Raw genomic sequence first — 22,447 nt, forward strand, 5'->3', positions numbered from 1 at the left:
GAGGATGACGCAACGAGCTATGGAAAGAAGAATGATGGGTGTAACGTTAAGGGATAAGAAAAGAGCAGATTGGGTGAGGCAACAAACGCGGGTAAACGACATCTTAGTTGAAATCAAGAAAAAGAAATGGGCATGGGCCGGACATGTAATGAGGAGGGAAGATAACCGATGGTCACTAAGGGTTACGGACTGGATTCCAAGGGAAGGAAAGCGTAGCAGGGGGCGGCAGAAAGTTAGGTGGGCGGATGACATTAAGGCGTTTGCAGGGACAACATGGCCACAATTAGTATGTGACCGGGGTATTTGGAGAAGTATGGGAGAGGCCTTTGCCCTGCAGTGGGCGTAACTAGGCTGATGATGATGATGATGATGATGATGATGATGATGATGATACAAGTGCACCTAAGTACATGGCAGTGCTGTGACGTCACTTGCAGAGACATGTGATTTTGAGAATTGCTCTATTTATTTATTTATTTATTTATTTATTGAACATACCTTACAGGCCCCTTTACAGGGCATTGAGTAAGGGGGGTAATAAAGAAAGTACAAAGTAACTTGTCGGTGTACAACGTACGACTCAAATTTGCAGTTTTACACAAAGGAGAGGAAACGATGATAATGTGGTATGGCGGCAAGTACAAGGTCGGGCAGGAAAAAGGATAACACGAAGAGAGAAAAAAAAAATATTGGCTGGCATTATACATATGGAAAAACTGGATACAAGAACTATAAAGTATACCGATTACAATGACAACAGTAACAAGAAAAGAAACTACAACCAAAGATAGACTGACAGATATGCAGAATCTAGGCGCATGAACAGGGTTTTAAATACGCACAATGGTAGGGCATGATAAAAACTCAGGGACTAATGGCGTGCACAGTAAAAACATTTATCAATATAAGGAATGCATGTCATGAAAAAGTGGGATACTGAAGAAAAAAAAAAGAAACACGTGCAGTGGTACAAAAAAATGACGGATGTCTTTGGTCTTAAAGCTGTCAAAATAACAAATAAATAAATACATGGGTAGTATACAGAACATGGCACCGGAAGTAAAATAAAACTGGAAATACTAGTGGCAAGTTTTTATCATCAGTAGGCAACATCAGTTCTTTGTTTAATCTGTTGCTTCTATAGACCAAGTAAAGCTTAGAGAAATATTAAGACATTCAAACCAAGTCTCTGCGTGTTTTGTTTTATTTCGTGTCGTAGCTAGAGATATGTACTTTCGTTTCATCTGCTTGTTCCCACGTCATGCAGTCGTGTGCGCAGAGAACAAACCTATGTTATTTTCTACCATGTTCCTTGATCAAGCTCTTTCATCCTCTCGTGCCTGCCTCGATGCTCGTGATTGTGGCTATGACTTATACCGCTAATCAGGCATTCTCGTGCAGAGCATGCAAAATCATCCGCAGCATGAAATGAGACAAACGCAGCCGATTGCGCGAGAGATCGTCGCCAGAAGTGCGCCACTCAGCAGAAACACATGAGAGAGAGAGAGAGAGAGAGAGAGAAGGCAGGACCTATGACATATGTCATGCGGTCCTCCGACTCTGTTATAGGCGAAGGCAGGGAAAGAATTTCGCTTGCGTAGGCTAGACAGAGCAAGTGGAAAGACTGCCTACATTGGTGGTGATGCTCTCCTCCTGCAGTCATGGAGGCTGGTGATATGGGCTTGTTGGTCGGTCATCATTGATAATTATCTGTGTAGCGCAACAAAACAAGGACACAAAAAAAAGCTGAAGACGAAGACAAGCACTTGTCTTCGTCTTCAGTTTCTTCTTGTGTCCTTGTTTTGTTGTGCTATACAGATACCTCGTAATCATGGGTTTTCAGCACTTCAAATATTTCTATCTCTGCTATTAATGAACTAATTTGAATGATTCTTGCAATATAATGCTCCTTAGAGGGCACATAACAATTTTCAGCACATAACCAAAATTTGCTATGTGGCCTGGTGAAGGGGCCCTATAAGGACTCATTAATGCACCACTTCATTTGTATGAAGGCAGTGCCATCTTTTAATGCTCTTTAACTGGAAATAAGAAAGAAATTGCTCACTGACGCAAGGAAAGGTTAGCAGAAGCGCACAAAATACAGTTTCAGGTGGTACATTAATGTATCCAAGCAAAATAACTCTCTCTGCTCGAGTTTATGGTTACATAACGGTACGCAGATTGGTTGACCTGTTTCACCATCAAGACACACCACATTACATTTTAGAGTGTGGCTCTTAGGCGCCTGTCCCTGCGTTGAGCGTCGGCATGCCTCCGCATTGTCCCTTGTACCTGAGCGAATGAGCACAGCGAAAGATGAAAGCGAACGTGAAGTGCAGTGGGAGATGAACGCAGAGTGTGCAAGGAGGAAAGTGGAGGAGGAGACTACAGATGTCATCTGTGCTTCCGAGCACGGGCCAGACTGGCGTGAGGGGGGGAGGGCTATTATGCACGTCCATAGCGCCGGCTGCTAAGTTCAGTCCATGGTACCAGTGTGCGTGACGGGGATCACTGCTCCTTCAAGAGAAGTAGGCTAGCGGCTACAAGTAAGGCTGGATGTGACGCTCCCTTGGGTGTTGCCAGCGCTGACACTGGTGGCACGATTTCTTCGCAACGAAGGGCTTCTCTCGTCGTTGGTGGCGTGAGAAGAAAAGCGTAATGCTGCGCAAGCCGGGCTGTGCGGCAACGATGGCTGCGGTATGGCACCAGAGTAGCGCACAACGTCTGTATGGAAACAAAGCGCGCTTACTCACAGGATTATATTCCTAATATAAATTGTGTACTTATATAACCATGATACAAAATATTGACACACAAAATGAAAACACATATAGAGCTGCGCTCCAGTTTCGCATTAGGGTGTATTGTAATCGTCGGTGAATTTCTTGTACCGCTTTCAGAACAAGATCAAGAATAGATTCCCTTGCTTATGAGATGCAAGCATGCTTGTTTCCATCAAAGGGGCTCAGAATGATCTCATTCCTACCAAACACAATTCAAAGACATGTTCTGAGCAGGGACACTCTTCTCTAAGTTATCTAAGGTGCATGTCCCTGCTTCTGCTCTCCTATATATATTAAATTTTTTCTTGTGTTTGTGAGCTCATTGCAAGGAGAACAAAAAACTAGCACCCTTCCATGCTGCTACACATGCGACAAGTAAGCTGATAGCCACATGCATGTGATAGTTTAAAATCAGGCATTCCTTAGTAAAAGTCGTGAATGATAGTAATAAGCAAAACCTCGTTAATTCAACCCTCCCCCCTAATTTGAAAAATCTGATAATGGGGACTCCTGCTCTGGTACTGGCAGACGTATGCAGTATTTAACGTCATCAAACTCTTATTCATTTGGACTTATGCCCACACATTGGTTAATTTGGACAAACGTTCGAGCGTGGCAAGCTGGGAGCACTGCAAATGTGCAATGTGAAAGAACAAAAGCGGCGCGAGGGTCAAACCGAAACCAAGTGGCAGAGTCCGCGTCGCTGTTCTGGGAATGTGGTGCTGCTGCGCATGAGACCGCGTTGGACAGTTACATCTGCATAGTCGCCATCCAGGATCATGCCGATCTCGACTATGGTTTCGTCCATAGTCGTTGTGGCAAGCAGTAGTTTCGTTTTGACTGAGAGCGCATTGGGCCGTGCACCTACAGGATTGCATGGTCACCATGCATCCACGATTGCATCAATAGCGACCACGGTTTCGTTCGCAGCGGCTACGGTGAGCAGTAGTTTCGTTTGGACTCTGTGCAATGCATAGGCGACACCGCAGCCCGCAGGCTGGCATCAAATCCATCGGCTACATTGTGAAAGACGGATGGGACAATCTGTTGCCGGCCAGCTCACTGGCAGGCAAATAATGGGGTTGTGCGCACGGTAGCAAAAAGCATGTCCCGGAGGAAGAAACGGGTTTACTGCTTTTGGGCAAAGTACGAACAGGATTTCCTAATTCATTTGATAAATAAAATAGTGTTGATGTACTAAGCGTTTATTCATTGTTCTTTTGGTACCCTTGGTAATTTGACATTCAGTTAATTCGAACATTTTTTCTCGGTCCTGTGAAATCCAAATTAACGAGGTTTTACTGTATCACTATCAGTGCTTTATGGCTCTAGTAATCGGCAAGGCTCGTAGTTAACCACCATGTACGTCAAGCAGAATGTAATTTTGTATGGACTTCGCCACCAGAACAGCTAGCTAAAGTACAGTTATTAAAGCAAATCTCAAAATCTTTATTGGGTCATTCTGAATTTGTTCACAGTGCATTTCGATGTCACATGATTGAAAGAGAGAGGTAATATAATCCAAACTTTGTTTACTAATGAAGCGATGCCCCAAAAAGCGTTGTCTCTGCATGCAGGGTGGCTGAGGAAGACATTCATAGAATACTATATTTGAAACACAGCTCACATTGAAAATCTTACACTGAAACTTTTTTGTTGCCACAGCCGTTAGCCATAGAAGAACACGCTAGAAACTTGACAAGTGTAGAGAGATGGTTCTTTTCTTGAAAACTTTGCAGGCTTTGCATTTGATGTTTGTTTTTAGTGAAAGGCCATGCACAGTAATGGCCACCTGTGCATATCTGTTGATGTTCGGAGTAACAGTACTTAATTTTGTACAGTTCCAGTTTTAGATCTAAATAAGAAAATGGAAAGAAAAGGTCAGTGGTGTCAACAAGTTGTAGCATGAGTTGTCTTCACGGCTTCCTTGCTTGACACATCTGTGTGTTGTCGCCTGTTTCACGGAGTTCTCATCCTTTGTTCCAGCTGGACTACGGCCTGTCTCACTATGCTGAGTACTACACCATTAACTTCACCGACACAAGCGTTCACACCGTGAACCTTATCGTGGTGGCCCTTGTAACCAGGCCAAACGCCACGTCTCCTCAGGTCAAGCTCGGTTCCTTCTCACGCAACATTGCTCCCAAAGGTAGGCCTCTGCCGTGCACCTTTGTGCCAGAGCCTTGGCTTTTGTGCATCAGATGTGCTTTAAAATATACATGAATGGAATCTGTTAGATTACACACACTGCAAGTAGCAAAAATGCAATGAAATAGCAAGTGAGCAGTGACACAGGCATGTTACTACCATGTTATTTTAAAAACATTTTTATCATTATCATAATAATGTGGTAGCATTATTCAAGGCACTTACCAGCGTCTTTAAAATTCAATAGCATTTAAATACCACACTTACCGGCATTTCTTAAATTTAATAGCATTATACAGGAGACTCAGTAGCCTTTGTTGTTGTTAACAAAAAAGTTAAGGGCTCCAACAATTCACCTTGAGTGGACACTTCAAAATTTCTCGCCAAAATACCTACCCTTTCTGAAGAAGCTTCTGATCCAGGTTGAATTAGGGAGGTGCAGACGTAAGCTTGCGGAAGCTGCAAAAATCGACAATGCATTTCTTGGGCCGCTCGGGCCTTGGTGCGTGTTGGCACGTCGGGCTGTAACGATTCAGCGCTTCAGCTAGAATTGAGTCTGCCACATTTTTTAGTAACGTTGGATCGTATGTTTCCCCACTTAGTACAGTGAAACCTCGTTAAACTGTAGTGGGCCGGAGCTCAGAAAAAGTATGTACTAAACGGTAGTACTGCTTAGCCGAAATAGCATGAGATTGTCCACTTACCTGTCAAAAATGGAACTCAGAGAGAGTGCGATGAAAGTGGAAAAACATGCAGTATTTGTTCACTTCGCGTGACAAAAGTGTTATTTTCGTTTGATGCCGCAGCGGCCTAGCAGCGACGACAGCAGCCTCAAACTTACTGAAGCTGCGAGCCAGCTTTTCAGCCAGCCCCCTCTTCTCAGCAAACAATCGCATGGCAGATTCCTCGTTGGCGTTGGGTGTTGCAAGTCGCGGGGCACCTTTTGATTGCGGGGTGCTGTTCTTGTCGCGACGATTGCATTCATGAGGCTGACGTGACGTGCGGCTTCTGCCACCGTAGGGCCTGAATCGCTCGTGTTGTTGCTTTCCGTGTCGTCCTCATCACTGTCACTAGTTCACACTTCGGCAACATCAGAGGCAACGATGGCGAAAAGTTGAACCTCGTAGCCGACATCCCTTCACGGTCGCAGCAGCACTGCCGAGCAATTTCTTCGCATTCCAAATGCCACACACCGTAGTCAACAGTAAGATGCCTGTCACGTGCCACTGCCGACTTCTTCGTGTCACGTTCGATAGCACTAGTGATGCCTAATTTTTCTTCTATGCTGAGCACCCGGCGTCTTTTTTATCCGAGCTTCGGCGTGATGCGAGTTTGCACAACATCACAACACTCTCTGGCATGATGCCAAAACGGTGTTGATGTTGATGTGGCTTCAAGTGCAAACGTACTGGGCACTTGGAGGGCGTTGTGATCTCTGAGGCTTGTTGTTCTGCCGGGCTGCCCAATGGAGACGACACACCGCCATGTTTGCACGACGGAAAGTGGAAACACTACGTGTTAACCAATACGTACTCTATAAGCTGGTACGGTTTGTGCAGACACAAAACACATTATGTTCAATGGCCGCTGAGTCGGTGATTTGACTTGACTACTTTTAAAACGGAACAACTGATTAAGCGGGTATGGTTTAACAAGGTTTTACTGTACGTATTTTGGCAAATTATTTTTCTTCCAGAATGTATAAATGAGGTTTTGCTGTATGTTGTTACACCTAGTAAAGCTGGTAGTCGTGTGTTGCCTTGTTATCGCTATGAATGCTTTGCCTTTTGAGTGCAACTTCTGCATTTTTACTTGTAGAAAAAATACTAGGAACAATGCATTACACACCTATCGATATTCTGGACACCATAGCAGATCTTTGTCGATTTCTTGAACATGACTCGCATGTGCAATGTTATAAATTTACAACAAACATGACGGCCGGGAATACGGTCGAACACGACTATATCGAATCAATTTACATTGAATTATTCTGTATATCGAACAATTTCGGAACACAATATAGTTACAATAATGTATGTTTAGCAAAAATTACGCTTACATCAAACAAAAATAGCAGCGACTCCTGATATATCGAATGGCAAGCAGTGCAAAGTGCCCCCAGAATTTGGCTTTCCCTCGCAGTGGCGGGGAAACCCGGCAGCACTGTTCCATCCACCTACTCTCCCTATCGTGACTGCGCCGTGTCAGGCGAGTCGGCGACACCCCGCTGCAAAAAATGATCCTGACCCGCTCGCAGCGTCGCTCAGACAGCTAATTAGAGGCTCTTGTGCCATCGTGATGCAAGATGATACAAGTCTGAGCTGCCTCGCTGCTTTTCTCTTTCATTGTGTTTGCGCCTTGTGGGCATTCTCCCGCAGTGTTGCCGTGATGGCTAGCACAAAGCGGCACAATTTGCCTTTCGCCATGAAGCTCAAAATTATAAAACGAGTCGAACGCGGTAAGAAGCCAGATGTTGCCGCAGCATGAAGATTCCGAAGCACACTCTCAGCATGTTCTTGAAGAATGAGGAGGAGATTAGGGCTAAAGCGGACAAATGACCAAGTGCCCGTGGTGCCGGTGTGTATGCACAGCCGTGTGTAAGATGTCGAGGCCGCTGTGTACGAATGGTTCATCCAAATTGCTCCATATGCGCCGGCTTCCGTGTGCCTGGTGATGACTAAATATTCTGATGAGTGCGACGAAGCCGTCGCTGGTGTTGCCGAAGTTGGAGTGAGTTGTCAGAGTTTCCGGAAGCTGTTGACGAATTGACGGTCGATGAGCTTGTGAGTGCGGATGATGGTGTCACAACCTCGGGAGAGCACGAAAACGAAGACTGCATTTCTGACATTGTACCAAGCACAAGTGAAAGTGGGCACAATGAGGAAAGCAGCGACGATCCTTTGCCCACTTCCTCCAAGGTGATTGGTGCACTCTCACTAGTCCGGTGCTTCTGCGCTAGTGTAGAAGGTTGTGGCCTCAGCTGCTCCGACTCTTTAGACAATGTGGAGATATGTGTCCAGAAATGCAGGCAGTGAAATTGCCCACACCGAAGAAAATACAGGATATTTCATGTGAAACTAAGCTAGTTTCATGAATAATGTGATTTAACAAATGGTATGTGGTTTTATGATGTCGTATTCTTTAGCAGGCTTATATCAAATAATCAAACCTCGTTAAACCATACCCGCTTAAAAAGTAGTTTCGTTTTAAAAGTAGTAAAGTCAAATTCCCGACACAGCCGCCATTGAACATAATGTGTTTTGTATCCACAAAAACTGTACCAGCCTATTGCATATGTATAGGATAACACGTAGTGTTTCCACTTTTCGTTGCGCAAACACGGCGGTGCGTCGTCTCCGTCAGGTGGCCTGGCAGAACAATAAACCTCAGAGATCAGCACAATGGCCTCCAAGCGCCCAATGTGCTTGCGCGTGAAGCCACATTAATATCAAGATCATTTCGGCACCCTGCCAGAGAGCGTTGTGACGTTGTGCAAACTCGCATCACGCCGAAGCTCGGATAAAAAAGATGCCGGGTGCTCAGCATAGAAGAAAAATTAGATATTGTCCGTGCTATCGAACATGACGTGAAAGGTCGGCGCAAGCACGCGACGTGGGTCTACTGTTGACTATGGTGTGTGGCATTTGGAATGCGAAGAAGTTGCTCGGCAGAGCTGCTGCGACCATGAAGAGATGTTGGCTACGAGCTCCGACCTTTTGCCATCATTGCCTCTGTTGTTGCCGAAGTGTCGCTTAGCGACAGTGATAAGGACGACACGGAAAGCGTCAGTACGGGCAATTCAGGCCCAACATTGGCAGAAGCTGCGCATTATGTCAGCCTAATGAATGCAGTCATCACGATGAGAACAGCACCCCGCAACGAAAAGGTGTCCCATGACTTCTGCAACGCTACCGCGCCTGTGCACTGAGAATATGCAACGCCGATGAGGAATCTTCCATGCGAGTGTTTGCCGAGAAGAGGGGGCTGGCTGAAAAGCTGGCTCACAGCTTCAGCAAGTCTGACGCTGCTGTCGTTGCTGCTAGGCCACCGCGGCAACAAACGGAAATAACACCTTTGTCGCGCGAAGTAAATAAATACTGCATGTTTTTTCCCCTTCCATCGCACTCTCTCCATGTTCCGTTTTTGACGGGTAAATGGGCAACCTCTGGCCAACTATGGTTTAACGAGGTTTCACTGTATTCTTATAATGAATATTAAATATAATGAAGCTACTTTTGTGTCAGATGTGACTTGCTTATGTTGAGGTTCAGATGTACTGTTCTCTATTTGGTGATCTTTAAGTTTCTTGTGCTCAAGAAAGCATTAAGCACTCGTAATCACTGTGGAAGCTGATAATGAGAAGGCGAACAATTCTTTTCTGTTCCCATTCTGCCTGCCAGACCCCATAACAGGTGTCAGCGTCCAAGGGAACGTCTGGCTTCGCCGTGGTGATGTCGTCTCGCTCCAGGTGTCGTGCAACGGCAGGTATGTGAGCAAAGCTTGTCTACGTGCTCTGTGGTTTAGCTTTTAAAAGCCAAGCTTTTCTTTGCAAACTTCGCTAGGTTTCGTGACCGTAGGTGCTGCGGCCTGGCTGGTTGTTCTCTTGTCGAATAGGGCACCCAATCACGGCAGCCAAAGCGCGCCTCTGCATTTCTTGCATCACCGCCAGATGGTGCTCGCATCTGTGGCAGCAGCAGCCATGTGGCTGAAAGAGAAAAGCAAACAGAAAGTTTGCCTTGACGCATCCACAGCAGCAGCGGCAGCATTGCGTTAGCTCTCTACATGCCTGAGTAAAGCCTTCTTTGTCACTTTGTGCGGACATTCAGTAAACACAAACTCGTGTTTCGACTCTCGGTGCACTCAACACAAAGCTCCGCTGCATATAGATTCAAATTTGTAGGATCTGCTGCATTTTTTCTTGTGTTGGTTCGGAACAGGCTTGTCCTGTTTGCTTTTGAAATTATTCGGTTTCTCACGGCCATGAACATCTGAGCCAGTCACAAAAGATTGGCTGGATTAGCGGACGTTACAAGAATCCTTTGCAAAGAAAGGTTGAGGAGGCTGCTACCAAGCTCGTTATTTTTATCTTTCCGCCGTGTCTTTTCACTCATCTTAGGATCTATGGTTTGCAGTAACGAAGTCGTTAAATAAATCTTCGACATGCTAGCTGTGATGGCACTTACCTCCACATTACTTCCATGGCATTGGAACAAAGCATGTTCAATAATTTTTTTGCCATTGTGCACCCAGTGCAGAAGTCATTCTCTTGAGTGGGAACAACCCTTATAACTGCCTTGAGGGTGATGGTGTTTATTGGCATCCCCGTTGAAAGGGGACGAGGGCAAACAGATACCTAGCCTGCTTTATTTAATCAGGTTTGACTACATCTTTCACTATCTGGCCTTTTACCTATATGATCTCGACTTCAACTTTCCTGTTTGAAAGCTCTATCACTATATCGTACCATTTTCTACACTTCAGTGACTCTGCCTAACTTCAAAGCCTTGCATTTTTCTTGACAGCGCCCCCTACAACTACTGCTGGAAGTACCTGCCGGGCAATGCGACCAGCAACTCGACAGCAAACCTGACCTGCGACGAGCCGATTTCGACCAACCAGTGCCAGTTCCCGCTGGTGCACTACTTCCCACAGGATGGCTCACACTTTATTGCCATCCTCGTGAGCAACATCGTCCAGCAGAAGCCGTACATTAAGAACATTGAGGTGCACATCTACGACGGTGAGCACATGGGCTTTGCGGTTGCAGTTTGTCTCGTTTATCTTTTATTCATTCCACTTCGCGAAGGACTAAAAGCAAAAGCTAGCCTCAGTGTTGCTAAACCTCAACATGGTTTTGTGCAACTCTCCTACACGCAATCCAAGAAAAAAAGCACTGGTGTGGCTTCAGTATAGTTATGATAGTTCTGAATAGCATCATTAGTAGGGATTGCTTATAGATGTCCATAGTGAAGCTTCTGTAACCCTGTCGGGCACAACTTGGTGAATGCAGTCTTGCAATTTCAAGGCCAATCGTCAGCATGGTGCTCAGAACTTTGTAAAACCAATCGTCCCTGTCACAACAAAACATGGAACAGGACCCTCTTGCCAGGCTCAGCTGAGTACTACAATTCAAAGAGCCTTACCAAGAGCCTCCGGACCAAGTATTGAGTTGTAGAATAGACAACAAACCAATATCGTAGTGTATTTCCGATGCAGATTATGAAGTGCTGAGCTGTTTGCATTGGAAAACTGCATCTGTCATTGGCATACTTAGGAGTCCCCGCGATAAGAAGCATTCTTGAAAATTGGTGGCACATTGTAAATCGCAATTGACTGCCGTAATTACGTGAAAGAAAGTTATTGGGAGGGGGTGGATACCAAGTTGCTATTAATTGGGATGTATGATTTCGCCATTGCAATAGAACTTTATGCTTAATAATTTTGCCATTCAACACAAACATCTGCCATTGCAAAGAGAAAAGCGCAATGAATTTTGCTGTTGCAAGTATATAGCCATTGTCTCAGCTGAGATCACAATGGTTTCAGCTTCAACCTGCTTCAGTGCCGCATTTTTCTCTGCCGGGGACGTAGGGAACTAGGAACTAGGGATTTGCGAACATTCAAGATTACAAATAATTGTGGAACATAGCCGCTGGTATTTGATTCGTATTCGAATCGATAATTTACTATATTTGAACTTCTCAAACATTTGTTTCTGTTTGAAACCAGGGAATACAATGTTTATTGGAGATTAGAGGGAAAGAGGTCAATGCAACTAAGACCCATACTGAGTGATTGTGCTGCAAGAAAGCAGAAGTTGTGGTGAGGCGCTTTAGTTCCTGAGACAACGCACAAGGAAGAAAACTTTGGCTAATTTGAGTCCAGTCATACAGCAAGAATGCCTTGCTTTAAAGCAGCCTATATACCAATTTGTTCTCTTTATCGCTGCAAACCATTTTGTTGTTTAACCAGTTTCTACATGTTTGCATCCCATTAAAGGGATACAGAATAAAAATCGAAGAATATAGAGAAAACCCCACAATTGCATTCCTAAGACACGATTGCTATAGTATATGGTCATTATTCGGTTTACTTTTGAGCGGATGGCTTTATTTTTCACTCTTTATGAGCGGCCACCGCGTCACACGCAAAGCGCTCCCGACAACAAGCCGGCGGATCTGACGTCACACCTACCCTCAGCAGCCGCGGAGCGAGCTGGCCGGCTGCGCAGTTTTGTTTTCCTCGCGCTGCGCAGTGCAAAATGCAAAGTTCTAGTGAGATCGATAGCATGAGCGGAACGTATGACTCCGACTTGGATGAGCGGCCTACTGAACGACTACGAACGATAAAGGCGTATGCCTACGATCCGTCCGCGTCGTCAAGCGAAATTGACGACGACCCGCCGCAGCAGTCCCCCTCCACGGTGTCGAGAGAGTCTGGACCAGCCTAGTGGTGTTTACACTGTGCATTCCATGTACACGCGTTTGCCTCGAGATATCAGAGGCGGTATCACAGGTGGACACCAGATTTAAACGCAGTTCCTGCGGCTCGGATCGCAAGCTCGCACCTGTCACGAATGAGTTAGCGAGACGAGAGGCGCACGCCTCATTGACAATGTTGCATTTGAGGGCCCAGCGTGATTCACTCATGCAAACGCTTTGCCATGTTTGGCTTCAACAGAGCGAGGATGCTTATGCCTCAGGCTATGCAATGTCAGGCGACGTAAGGAATTTACTCTGCGTTCTGCGCAAAGCGGCTTGCTTCGCCCGCTTGGATGGGTAGCTGCTAGCGCGTAAAACATGAAAGCCATGAATGCACAATACAGGTGCCGTGAGTACACACTGTAAAAAAAAAGAAAAAAACGTAGAAATCGTTGAAGATATTGACGCGTGTAGACCTCCCTGTACCTACGCCATCGGAGCAGGTGTGGTCGGCGGCGTGAGCATACAGTCGGCTGCCGACTCTCGCGCGGCAGGTGCTTGATGCGCGCAAGTAGCTGTTTTGAGAATAGATGCGATGAAGCAACGGGTGAGGATTGGAGTGAGGCATGTGCAGTGACTGAAATGCACCTCTGTAAGCAGGGAACGTCTTGTTATTCACGGAGTGAACGAGTACGTGCGCAGCGGTTTCAGCGTCCCAGTTGTTTCATCGCAGCTGAGCACTTCTTCCCTTGGTGCACACGAGATGGCGCCACCAGTCTCATGTCGGCGAATTTTTTTTTTATTATTAGCCGTCGCTTCAGACGATGCGGATTTCGATTCATTCTGGCAGAATTGGCCAAACGTCTGGCTCAGAACGTCGTACAAACGACAAATTACGGTCAAACGGCACCTGTGCGCAAAACTACAGCGTGAACAAGTACGCGAGAAAAAGACTACCGCTGCCTGCCGTTTTCACATGCGCACAGCAGACCCTCGGCATTTTGCGGCATTGACACGGCTGCTCCACACATCAAACCACAAATCCACGAGATCAAAGACGAGGTTTTCGAACAGCTCACGCGAGGAAGCGGCACGAATAGGACGGTCGAACAAAGAAAGCGCGTTGCTGCAAACGTCACACACTCGCCCCTTCGCGCGTTCAGTGTGGACGATCGCTCGCAATGGGCCTCGAGGTGGGTAAGCGTGACGTGATATCCGGTTTTGCCAGAGCTTTCGGAGGAGGCCGGTAGGTGCTGTTATTTGAGAAATATTCACTAATATAATCACTTTTCGCTCACTTCTCCTCAGAAAGAGTGTTGTTTTGGTTACTCTCGGTGCGACAGCTATCACTGGAGACAGAAATCTCGGCGACAAATTTTTTATTCACTATCCCTTTAAGCAGTGTGGGCTGCTGTGGTGTTGCACTTGTCTCCTTGAATGAATGCAACACTGTTATGGGCCTTTAATAATGTGGTCTCCCTATGTTGCGTCTGGTAACTAATAACAGATAACTGAAGGCACCTGTTCCACATTTACAAGCTTCTCTGGCGACTGGGCTACCAGTTGCAAACGACATTACATCCATTTATGAAATAATGTTGATAAGTTCAATTTCTTGCCAAGTGGACACCACACAAACATTGTTTCATTTTGTGTAGGAATGAAAAAAAAAAATGTCATGTTTGAAGGTAATTATTATTGAATATTTGCATTCAATTAGGAAATTTCACTATGTGACCACCCCTGCTAGAAAGTTGTCACATACCATTTCAGCTTCAAGTGTGTGTGTGTGTACATACACATGTGCAGTCATGTGACTGTAGGAAGTCTTGTCTGATTACTGCGAAATATGCATGACATGGATTGCATGCAGCAAATAAAGTTCGAAGGGCATTTGTTCCTTCGTGTAACATTCTGTATGCTTAGGCCAGCACCTGACCCAATACGTATTAAATCTGTGAACTCCTGCTCCCTTGTGGCTTCTTAGAGCTTGCTTGAAACCCGAATGTTTGTACATGCTTTTATTAACAGCACAGTTTCATGACATCCCAATGAACACACCTTGTAGTCGCTGGCCTTACTGAATCGTAGAACTTGTAGCACGGCTGACTATGGGCTTTTGATTTTGACTTTGCAGCTATGCATGCCTGCTTGTTGAATCATTCTTGATTGGTTCTGCTTTGCTCGGTTTGGTGGTTGGTGAATTTTGTTTTTCTGGTTCAGTTATGGTTTGGCTGAAGCAGTTCTGGCTTTGCTCGGTACTATTGATTTCACCCCTTTGTAAGTGTGCTTTGTAGCTGTTGCTTTCCATATTTGGCAATGGCCTTTCAGTGTTCGTAGTGCTCGGTGTTGGTGCTTGCATTCTCTGCATTGAAATAGTTAATTTCCCATTAGTGTACCGTCACTCTGGGCATTGTCTTACTGGCAAAATATTGGGTAAGTCCTTCTATCTTGTCAGCCTCCTGGATTATCCAAAATAGCGACATCATCTCTTTGAATTTTATTTTATTGACTCAACAGCTAGTTTAATTAGCCATGCAATAGGCTTCATTTTGCCATTATCTTTTTGCCTGAATCTGGCTACTCGGTCAGCTTGAATGTCATAGAAGCAGCAAGCCGCCTCTGCTTTTTCATTGCGCTTGTTTGTTGTCAGTCTGCTGCATCTGCTCAGCCGCATGGGTAAGTTTCAATCCACTCTCATTGCCTACTTTGAAACTGGCTTCTGTCTTGGCTTGATAATGACAGAATCTGGGAGCATGCTTGCATCCCTTTGCGTCATCTGCTGCCTCCTTCTGTCTGCTGTGAACATTGGTGTTTGCCACATGCGGTGGCCGGTATTGGTGATGGCTCCTTACAACGCTTCCTCACGCCTTATTCACGTCAACTTGCCTCTCGTTTTTTGCTCTCCATGCTACTTTCTCACCGTCTGTCTGCTCTCCATTGTGGAGTTGCAGCAATGGAAGTGCCTGCAGAGAGAACCATTGGTTGGCTGGACCCTGTCCGCCTCTCGCCTTTTCTCTCGCACTGTCGCAGTCCCTCGGAGCAGCCTGCTGTCCACCATCATCCTGCCAATCGTGTGCTCACTCCTGGCGTTCGTCATCCTGGTCACGGGCTTAGCGTACCACATCCACACGCGCAACCGGCTCCATGTCGAGGTCGCCGACTTTGACTTTCAGCGACCCAACTTGGAACTCACAGAGAAAACCTTCTGGGAGCACCTGCTTGGTGCATGGAGGGACGCATTCCCATCCTGGAGCAAGCAGCCCCACGACGTGGACAGCACCGGCGAGGGAGACGGTCTGACGGCGTCCGAGAATGATCACCGCTACCGCGACGACACGAAATCTTCCGAAAGCCCGCTGCCGAGAAGTCCCAGCAACGGAATGGACCCTGTGGCACCATCTGCTTCCACCGAAAAGAGTGTTGTGGACAATTCTGATTGGACGGCGAGCAGAGCCGAGAGATAATGAGTGCGGCAGTGCTTAGCTGCAGAAGACAAGAGCAGCGTGTTGAGATGGTTGTGCCAGTTTTGCCACTGTCTCTTAGGGCAGCAGGTTTTGCTGTGAATGGATGAATGGTCGGCGTGTTTATGGACATTGGCAGACAGTTTTAGTGACTTGTTTTTATGCATTGGTCGCAAGAGGAAAGGGACAGCCTCAGGCTGTCAGTGCTGGTGACCGGTCATTAAGTTAGGGTTTGCTGGAAGTATTGAATGCCTTAAGGAAGCGAAAGTGTAGAAGCACAGCTGTCCGTTATTGACAGTTGCTATAGCTGTTGTGCCTGTCGTGGTTTGCTGTGCAGTTCCAAGACCTTCGATGCCTTGAGTGTTGGGAAGCGATGCAGTAGCATGCAGTAGGTATTGAGATTAACCAAATTCAACGTGGATCTGATAGAGACCCACGTCGTCTATCACAAACCTCGCTCTTGCTGGGTTGGAATCCAGGAGCGCTCTTCGTTTCACATACCTGATCTCGGTGTACCATTGGCAACTCTGTGGCAATAGACAAATAATCATCATAGAAGTTTCATCAGTTCCAAAGCACTGTGAGTAGAAGCTGAGTTAACTTGTTTTGGGCTTAGAATGTGTCTGCAGTTTGTTAGGCCTTGTGTGGAAGATGACGTCTTGTGGTGCGTTGTCATGGGCAGATTACAGTGCAGTGAAGACAACAGTTCCTGATTGCAAACAGTAGTTTCATGGCTTTTTATTTCTTTTCTGGGAGCACGGAGTAATTATGTGTATTATCCGAAGCGCCCTGTAAAGGAACAGATTTCAAGCAACACTTCAGTTATATGTAAGCTTCATTTTTGGAGAATGCTTTTACCCTCCTTTACCCAAGAAGCAATTACATTATAAACAGTTGCCACTCAAGCCTTTTCACCTCAGCTAACCTTACATACTGCAAAAATGATTGGTTCTAGCTTCAGCCTTATCGTTGTTCCAACGGTGTAGCATGGCGTTGTTGAACAAGTGCAAGTTTCTTGGCACTCTGCTGTTCGTGTGTTATTACCGAATTTATGATCCCGAGCACTGGAGGTTTCAGCAAATGGGATCGCATGCAATCAGGCCCTTGTAATGCATTAAGTGACGATCTTTGCACATGCTTACTATAGTTTTGTGTAATCTGTGTACTGTAGGGCACAGTTGACATCCTCTAAGATGGCTGCAATGGTATAACGGTATAGAAGGTGCAAAACTGGGTTGTTACAATGATTGGGCTATCACGATGTGGGAGTCATTGCTGGACATTTTTATGCTTGGCAACTGCTGCTTCTGCTGTTGTGGTGCATTGCTCTTGGAGTACATTTGGTGAGAGCACGCTTCTTGCTGTGGAGGATGATTGGATGCATTGGTGATTCCAGGAAAACTCGCTGCTTTCATTTGTACTATAGCGACTCGTCAGGTAAGGCAGTGCTATATGCAAGTGCCGTGGAATCTCTCTGGTCTTCTGTTCTGACTAGCATGCTGGTAGTACCTTCTGGAGGCAGCTTGAGCAGTGATTTGGGAGGGAGAGAAAAGTCCTGAAATTATGCTAGACATCACAACTGAGTGTTATGCTCTGCGCATTTTGAACTTCTCGCAGCGTATCAACACCAACATATATATTTGGTGACATGGCAGTGTTTCACAGCTGGGTGCTGCACTCCCCTTTATATTTACCACACTCCATTTTGGCTCATGCATTCTGGTGATGGTGCACATTAATGTGATAGCCCAACCTGGTGACAGTGCGTTCTGTTCTTGCCTAATTTTGCGCATGCTATCATGGCAGGTGCTGTGGCAGTTAACATGACTTGGGAGAAAGCACTGTGTTGGGAAACTGTGTAAGACTCCAGTGCAGTAAAAGTAAGCTGGTACTTGCAGGGTGTTGTATTTCACATCGACGTACGCAATGTGAAGTTGCCGCAATACTTAGTGTGTTGACATTCCTGTGCTCATTAGTCAAGATGGCTAGTTCCGTTGTTCTTTGGCTAGCAGCACATACACCTGGGTGAGGAATGAGCAGGCCTGCTAAAAGTGAACAACACTGCTTATACAAAAACCTTCATTGTGTTTTCAAACTGGCTTGTCAAGCTTTTGTCACCGACACAACCTTGGGAAACGTAGTTCACTGCTCCATGTGAACCTGTCTATACTAGCTCTAGCATTTGATGGCTGCAAGCAACAACCTGCTGAAAGGCTGCAATACAGAAATGTGATTGCAACGAGATTGGCATTTACATCATTCCTGTAGTGCCAAATTTCTTTTGTGCTCAAAGAGCTCTCTGTACTAAGCGTATCACTTGAAGCATGATAAGTGAAAGTGAAGATGGCATCATGTGGCTTCAAAGCATCACCACTTGTTCCACCTTCCTTCACATGCAGTGTGCGGTTTCGGGTTGTCATCTTGATTTTCATGGTTCCAGAACACTGATGTCTGACAGCATGAACTCAGACAAAGGAGGGCAAGAGAGGCATCGAACGGAGACAAGTGCTGACATCCAACCGATTTTAATTCCTGAAAAGAGCAAACATATAAGCGGGGTGCACATGTATGAGCGATTTCACACGGACCTTTGCCCATATCAGTGACAAAACACAAACGCTCGACTCCAGTCATTGTTAAAGGGACACTAAAGGGAAGAATGATTTGTACTGCATCAGTAAATTACCGTTCTACAACACCAAAAACACCGCTCTTACAACAATAAGATGTTTGGTAAGCGAGAAAAAGCACAAGAATGAAAATGCGGGTGGCGACGCCTACTCAAGTTCCTGCACCTGGGGGCTGTGACGTCTTGGATTTTGATGGCATCTTCTAGGGCCTACTAATTATATACAGCGGTACAGATTGACTACAATGTGTTCTAAAGGAAGCAAATATTAAACATGGCAAGTTTCGGGAACCTTTATTCAGCCAACGCGGCCTAAATGCGAAAACATACTTTGCAATCCCTGACGTCATGCTGACATATCGGCGCTGGGGTTTCGGCACGAAATTCAAGTACTGATACTTGTACCTTCATTTTCTCATCTAATAATCAAACTATTTTTTTTTTCAAATGACTGCCTGCAGGGTTCTCAAACAATGCTTCATTAATTTAAACTGATTTATTGTTTCGCTTTAGTGTCCCTTTAAGGAGCGGGTGAGCGGGTGAAGAGAGGGGTGCAACCTTGTCCAGTGTGCAGTTGTACCCTCTTCTTCAATGACAGCACAGTTATTGCTAAGCATGCACAGGATCAGACCAGACTTATAATAAAAGCTGTGGCAATCGAAGGGAAAAATGCAGTAAGCAAACCTTCAATAGTCTTGCCAGCCAAGGAGCCATCATACTTGGCATGCGCAAGAAAAGCTGCACCCGCTCCTTGACAATGACTGGAGTCGAGCGTTTGCGTTTTGTCATCTATATGGGCAAAGGTCAGTATGAAATCGCTTGCGTGCTTATATGTTTGCATTTGTCAAATTAAAATCACTTGGAAGTCAGCGCTGTGTCTTCGTTTGTTGCCTCTTTCGCCCTCCTTTGTTCGAGTTAGCACTGTCAAACATCATGGGTCAACACTAACTATCCAGGTTGCATACCTTACTCCACAACCTTGCCTGGTTTGAAGAAGGTTGCCCATCATGACACGTAGGTTCAATTGTGTGGTTGATAATAGGAACCTGTAGGGTAATATTATGAACAGCACGTCTCTGCATCGTCATTTGCAGTTTTGAGCAGTGTACACTGATTTACTCTATCTGTGGTCATTGCTCTGTATTAAACAAGCAAACCGTTGCCAGTGAGATGAGCTCAGACTCATGGAAACTTCGACAGTAAATAATGACACCCACGTGCTGCTAATAACCGTCTTGTGAGGGGTGCATCGGAAAAAGATGTTCTTCTTTGACAAATAGTCTTCACTTCGAACAGAACATGTCAGAAAATGTCTTATCCTCTTCTTTAATCAGTAATATTGCAGTTTATGGAATGCTGGAAACAGGAGACACAGAAGTCTCATGATTATGATGATCATTAGTGGCATCCTCTTTAAGTACAGGTGGTGACAAATAATCGCATAGCGAATGAGAATTACTTAGATATTACCACATCGAAAGATATCATTCTAGCTTTCTCTGCTCTGCCTTGCAATATTGCCCATGTCTCCGAAAGCACTACTGGTGGTGCCCTCTTGTTACGCTGATGTGAACTGGGGCACACTGAACTACAATGGCTACGATCATATTCTACCTATCTGCTGGTGCAGAGGTGTTGGCAGGAACAAGCATTGGCGTATAGTGGATTTATTTTTCTTTATTCCCCTTCTGCAAAAATAGTGGTGCAACACAAAGGTGTTTTTAATGCGTTGTGGTTGAAGAAAGCATCACAAGATAGAACTACCAATGATGCTGCTGCTATCGACGTCTCTTGTGTTCGAGCGTTACTGCATTGAATTTATGGATAGGTTAATACTTTTCAATGTTCTACTGTGTAAGAGCATTGATGTTCACCTTGCCAGAAAATGGGAAGCTTCATTCACTCTGCATAACCGTAGAGCTGATGTGACGTGTGGTTGTGTAACATAGTGGTTAACCCAAATGCCCTTGCAGATTTCCTCGTTATTTCCAGTAGGTTGAATGCTTGTCAGTTTAGGAGCAGTGTTTAGCTGCATTGATTTCTCCATTTGCACCGTGTTTTATCATGACAAAATCTTGGGGGCCTTCTGGAAGATTTTACGTAGATCAGTTTAACACTAAAGTGCTTTCCTTTAATGGACACATGCCTCAGCCTCAAGCCCTATACTTTGATCTTACTAAGAGAGGCCTGCTACTTGTTGGGCTGAGCTGGACTTTGAGACTGTGAGCTGTTTTAGACATTCTGTGTGACCATTGTGAGTTGTGTGATGTTCCTATGCCATTGCAAGGGAGTGCTTTTTAGTAACGAGTGCAGCGATCAGCTTAACCGCTGAATGAGACTGTAGTAGGGTACAGTGCATGCGAATATTTTGATGCAGTCCTATGCAGGAGGTGCTCTTAGGAACACTTGTGATACATCTTGATGACAAAGTGTACTGTGTGTGTGAGTGCGCCTACATGTTGAATTTATATATATTTCTTTGGTTCCCATTGTCCTTTCGAATGTTTGCATAACCTCCCAGGATTGCTCACGGGGCCTTTGTTCTTCCTTATTATTTAAGTGGCCTAGTCTTACTGGAGAGCGGTTCTGCCTTCTCAGCCAATAAAACATACCTAGGTGATGAATAAGTGCTCGCACTGTCTTTGTTCTGTACAGAACGCTGCAGAGGTGTAGTAAATGTTGAACTTCAAAGTCCCCCTACCATACTCGGTGACAACCTAAACATTCAGTATAAGCCCCGGCGACATAATCGCACCTTGGTGGTGGTGATAAACTTTATTGAAAGGGGGAAGGGTAAAGAGGGACGTGGCTGAGCGTTAGGGCTCAAGTAAGGCCCTGGGCCTGCTTGGCCTTTTCCGCCCAGTCCACCAGTTCAAATTGTCGGTCGACGTCCCCGGAACGTCGCACCTTGAACTGTATGCCTCCGCACTCCACACCTATGTGCCTGAGGGATGCTGATGCTGATAGTGAAAGAAGCTCTCTTCCCTGTGATGTCACGGAAATGAGCAGACATAATTTATAATTGTCTAGCGCATATATACAAATTCTCTGAGTTGGTCAGTGTTACGTTATGCCGCTGCACCCTTAGGTGGTCACAGTTGTGGAACAACTGTGCCAAGAGAAATCCTTTGCGCCAGCTTGCTCCAGAACAGAATTGTTGCTTAAAATTCTGCCACCTCAAGCATAAGAATGAATGCCTTCTTCTGTTGATACTGCCCGAGTAGTAAAACAAAGCCAAGTCTAAAGGACATCATCATTATCATCATCATTCTCCTGGAGGTTAATGGAGCGGTCATAGCCACGGATTTAGCTGATGCTTTCGGTTCCCCCTTTGATGCTTTCGCCCTTTTTTTGTGTCTCTCCGGGAGGTCTCTCCGGGAGATGTTCCAATGCACTACCGCTGTATTGTCATGCCATTTGTGCTGCGATTCGGTAATCCTCATACCTGCATGGCATACGCAGCTTGCTGAAGAAGGATTTTGCCTCGAGAAACCCTTGGATAACGTCTTGTCGCACATTGTTGAATGTGCCGTGTTTACTCGATTCTAACATGCCCTGGATTGTAACATGCACCCATTTTCTGTGGCCAGAAAAAGGAAAAAAAGAAAAAGCCCTCAATTGCAATGCCCACCTGTTTGCCATGACCTACCTTTACAATACCGTGCCTCATTGTTTCATACAGAAGTACGACTTTCTCTCATTTGGAAAATCAAAGATTTACGCCCAATACACTAAAGTTGCGATAAATAAAAAAAAGTTGCAGTTTTGCCTGAAAGGCAAAGCATCGGTTGCAATCACAAATAAGTAGACAGCTATACAAAAACTAAGGATAGTAGATTCATTGGCCGTGTAAACGTTATAACATTTGCTTACTAACTAAATTAACAAGCGCGGCGTCACACGCACGCAAGTAAACATGAACACGTTTCACTCAATGACCGCGGAAACTCTTTATTAAAAATGCTGGAGTGAGGAAGTGCGGTAGCAGAAGCGAGC

At 45.4% G+C, this 22,447-nt stretch overlaps 1 protein-coding gene across 5 annotated transcripts in view; it reads left to right on the forward strand.

The window, feature by feature from the left end:
• The window catches only part of LOC135910339 (transmembrane protein 130), a 70,651-nt gene that overhangs the window by 36,175 nt on the left and 12,029 nt on the right, over positions 1-22,447 (forward strand). For 3 of the 5 annotated variants that reach the window (XM_065442372.2, XM_065442369.1, XM_065442373.2), the window contains 4 exons: positions 4,773-4,935; positions 9,338-9,422; positions 10,460-10,677; positions 15,392-21,078. In XM_065442372.2, coding sequence (XP_065298444.1) covers positions 4,773-4,935; positions 9,338-9,422; positions 10,460-10,677; positions 15,392-15,825 — 900 coding nt within the window. In that variant the 3' untranslated portion in view covers positions 15,826-21,078. Of the gene's footprint in view, positions 1-4,772; positions 4,936-9,337; positions 9,423-10,459; positions 10,678-15,391; positions 21,079-22,447 lie in introns of those variants that run through there. The other 2 variants (XM_065442370.2, XM_065442371.2) reach the window with 1 other exon arrangement.

This window comes from Dermacentor albipictus, chromosome 8, assembly GCF_038994185.2.
Source record: "Dermacentor albipictus isolate Rhodes 1998 colony chromosome 8, USDA_Dalb.pri_finalv2, whole genome shotgun sequence".
Taxonomy (NCBI): Eukaryota; Metazoa; Arthropoda; class Arachnida; order Ixodida; family Ixodidae; genus Dermacentor; species Dermacentor albipictus.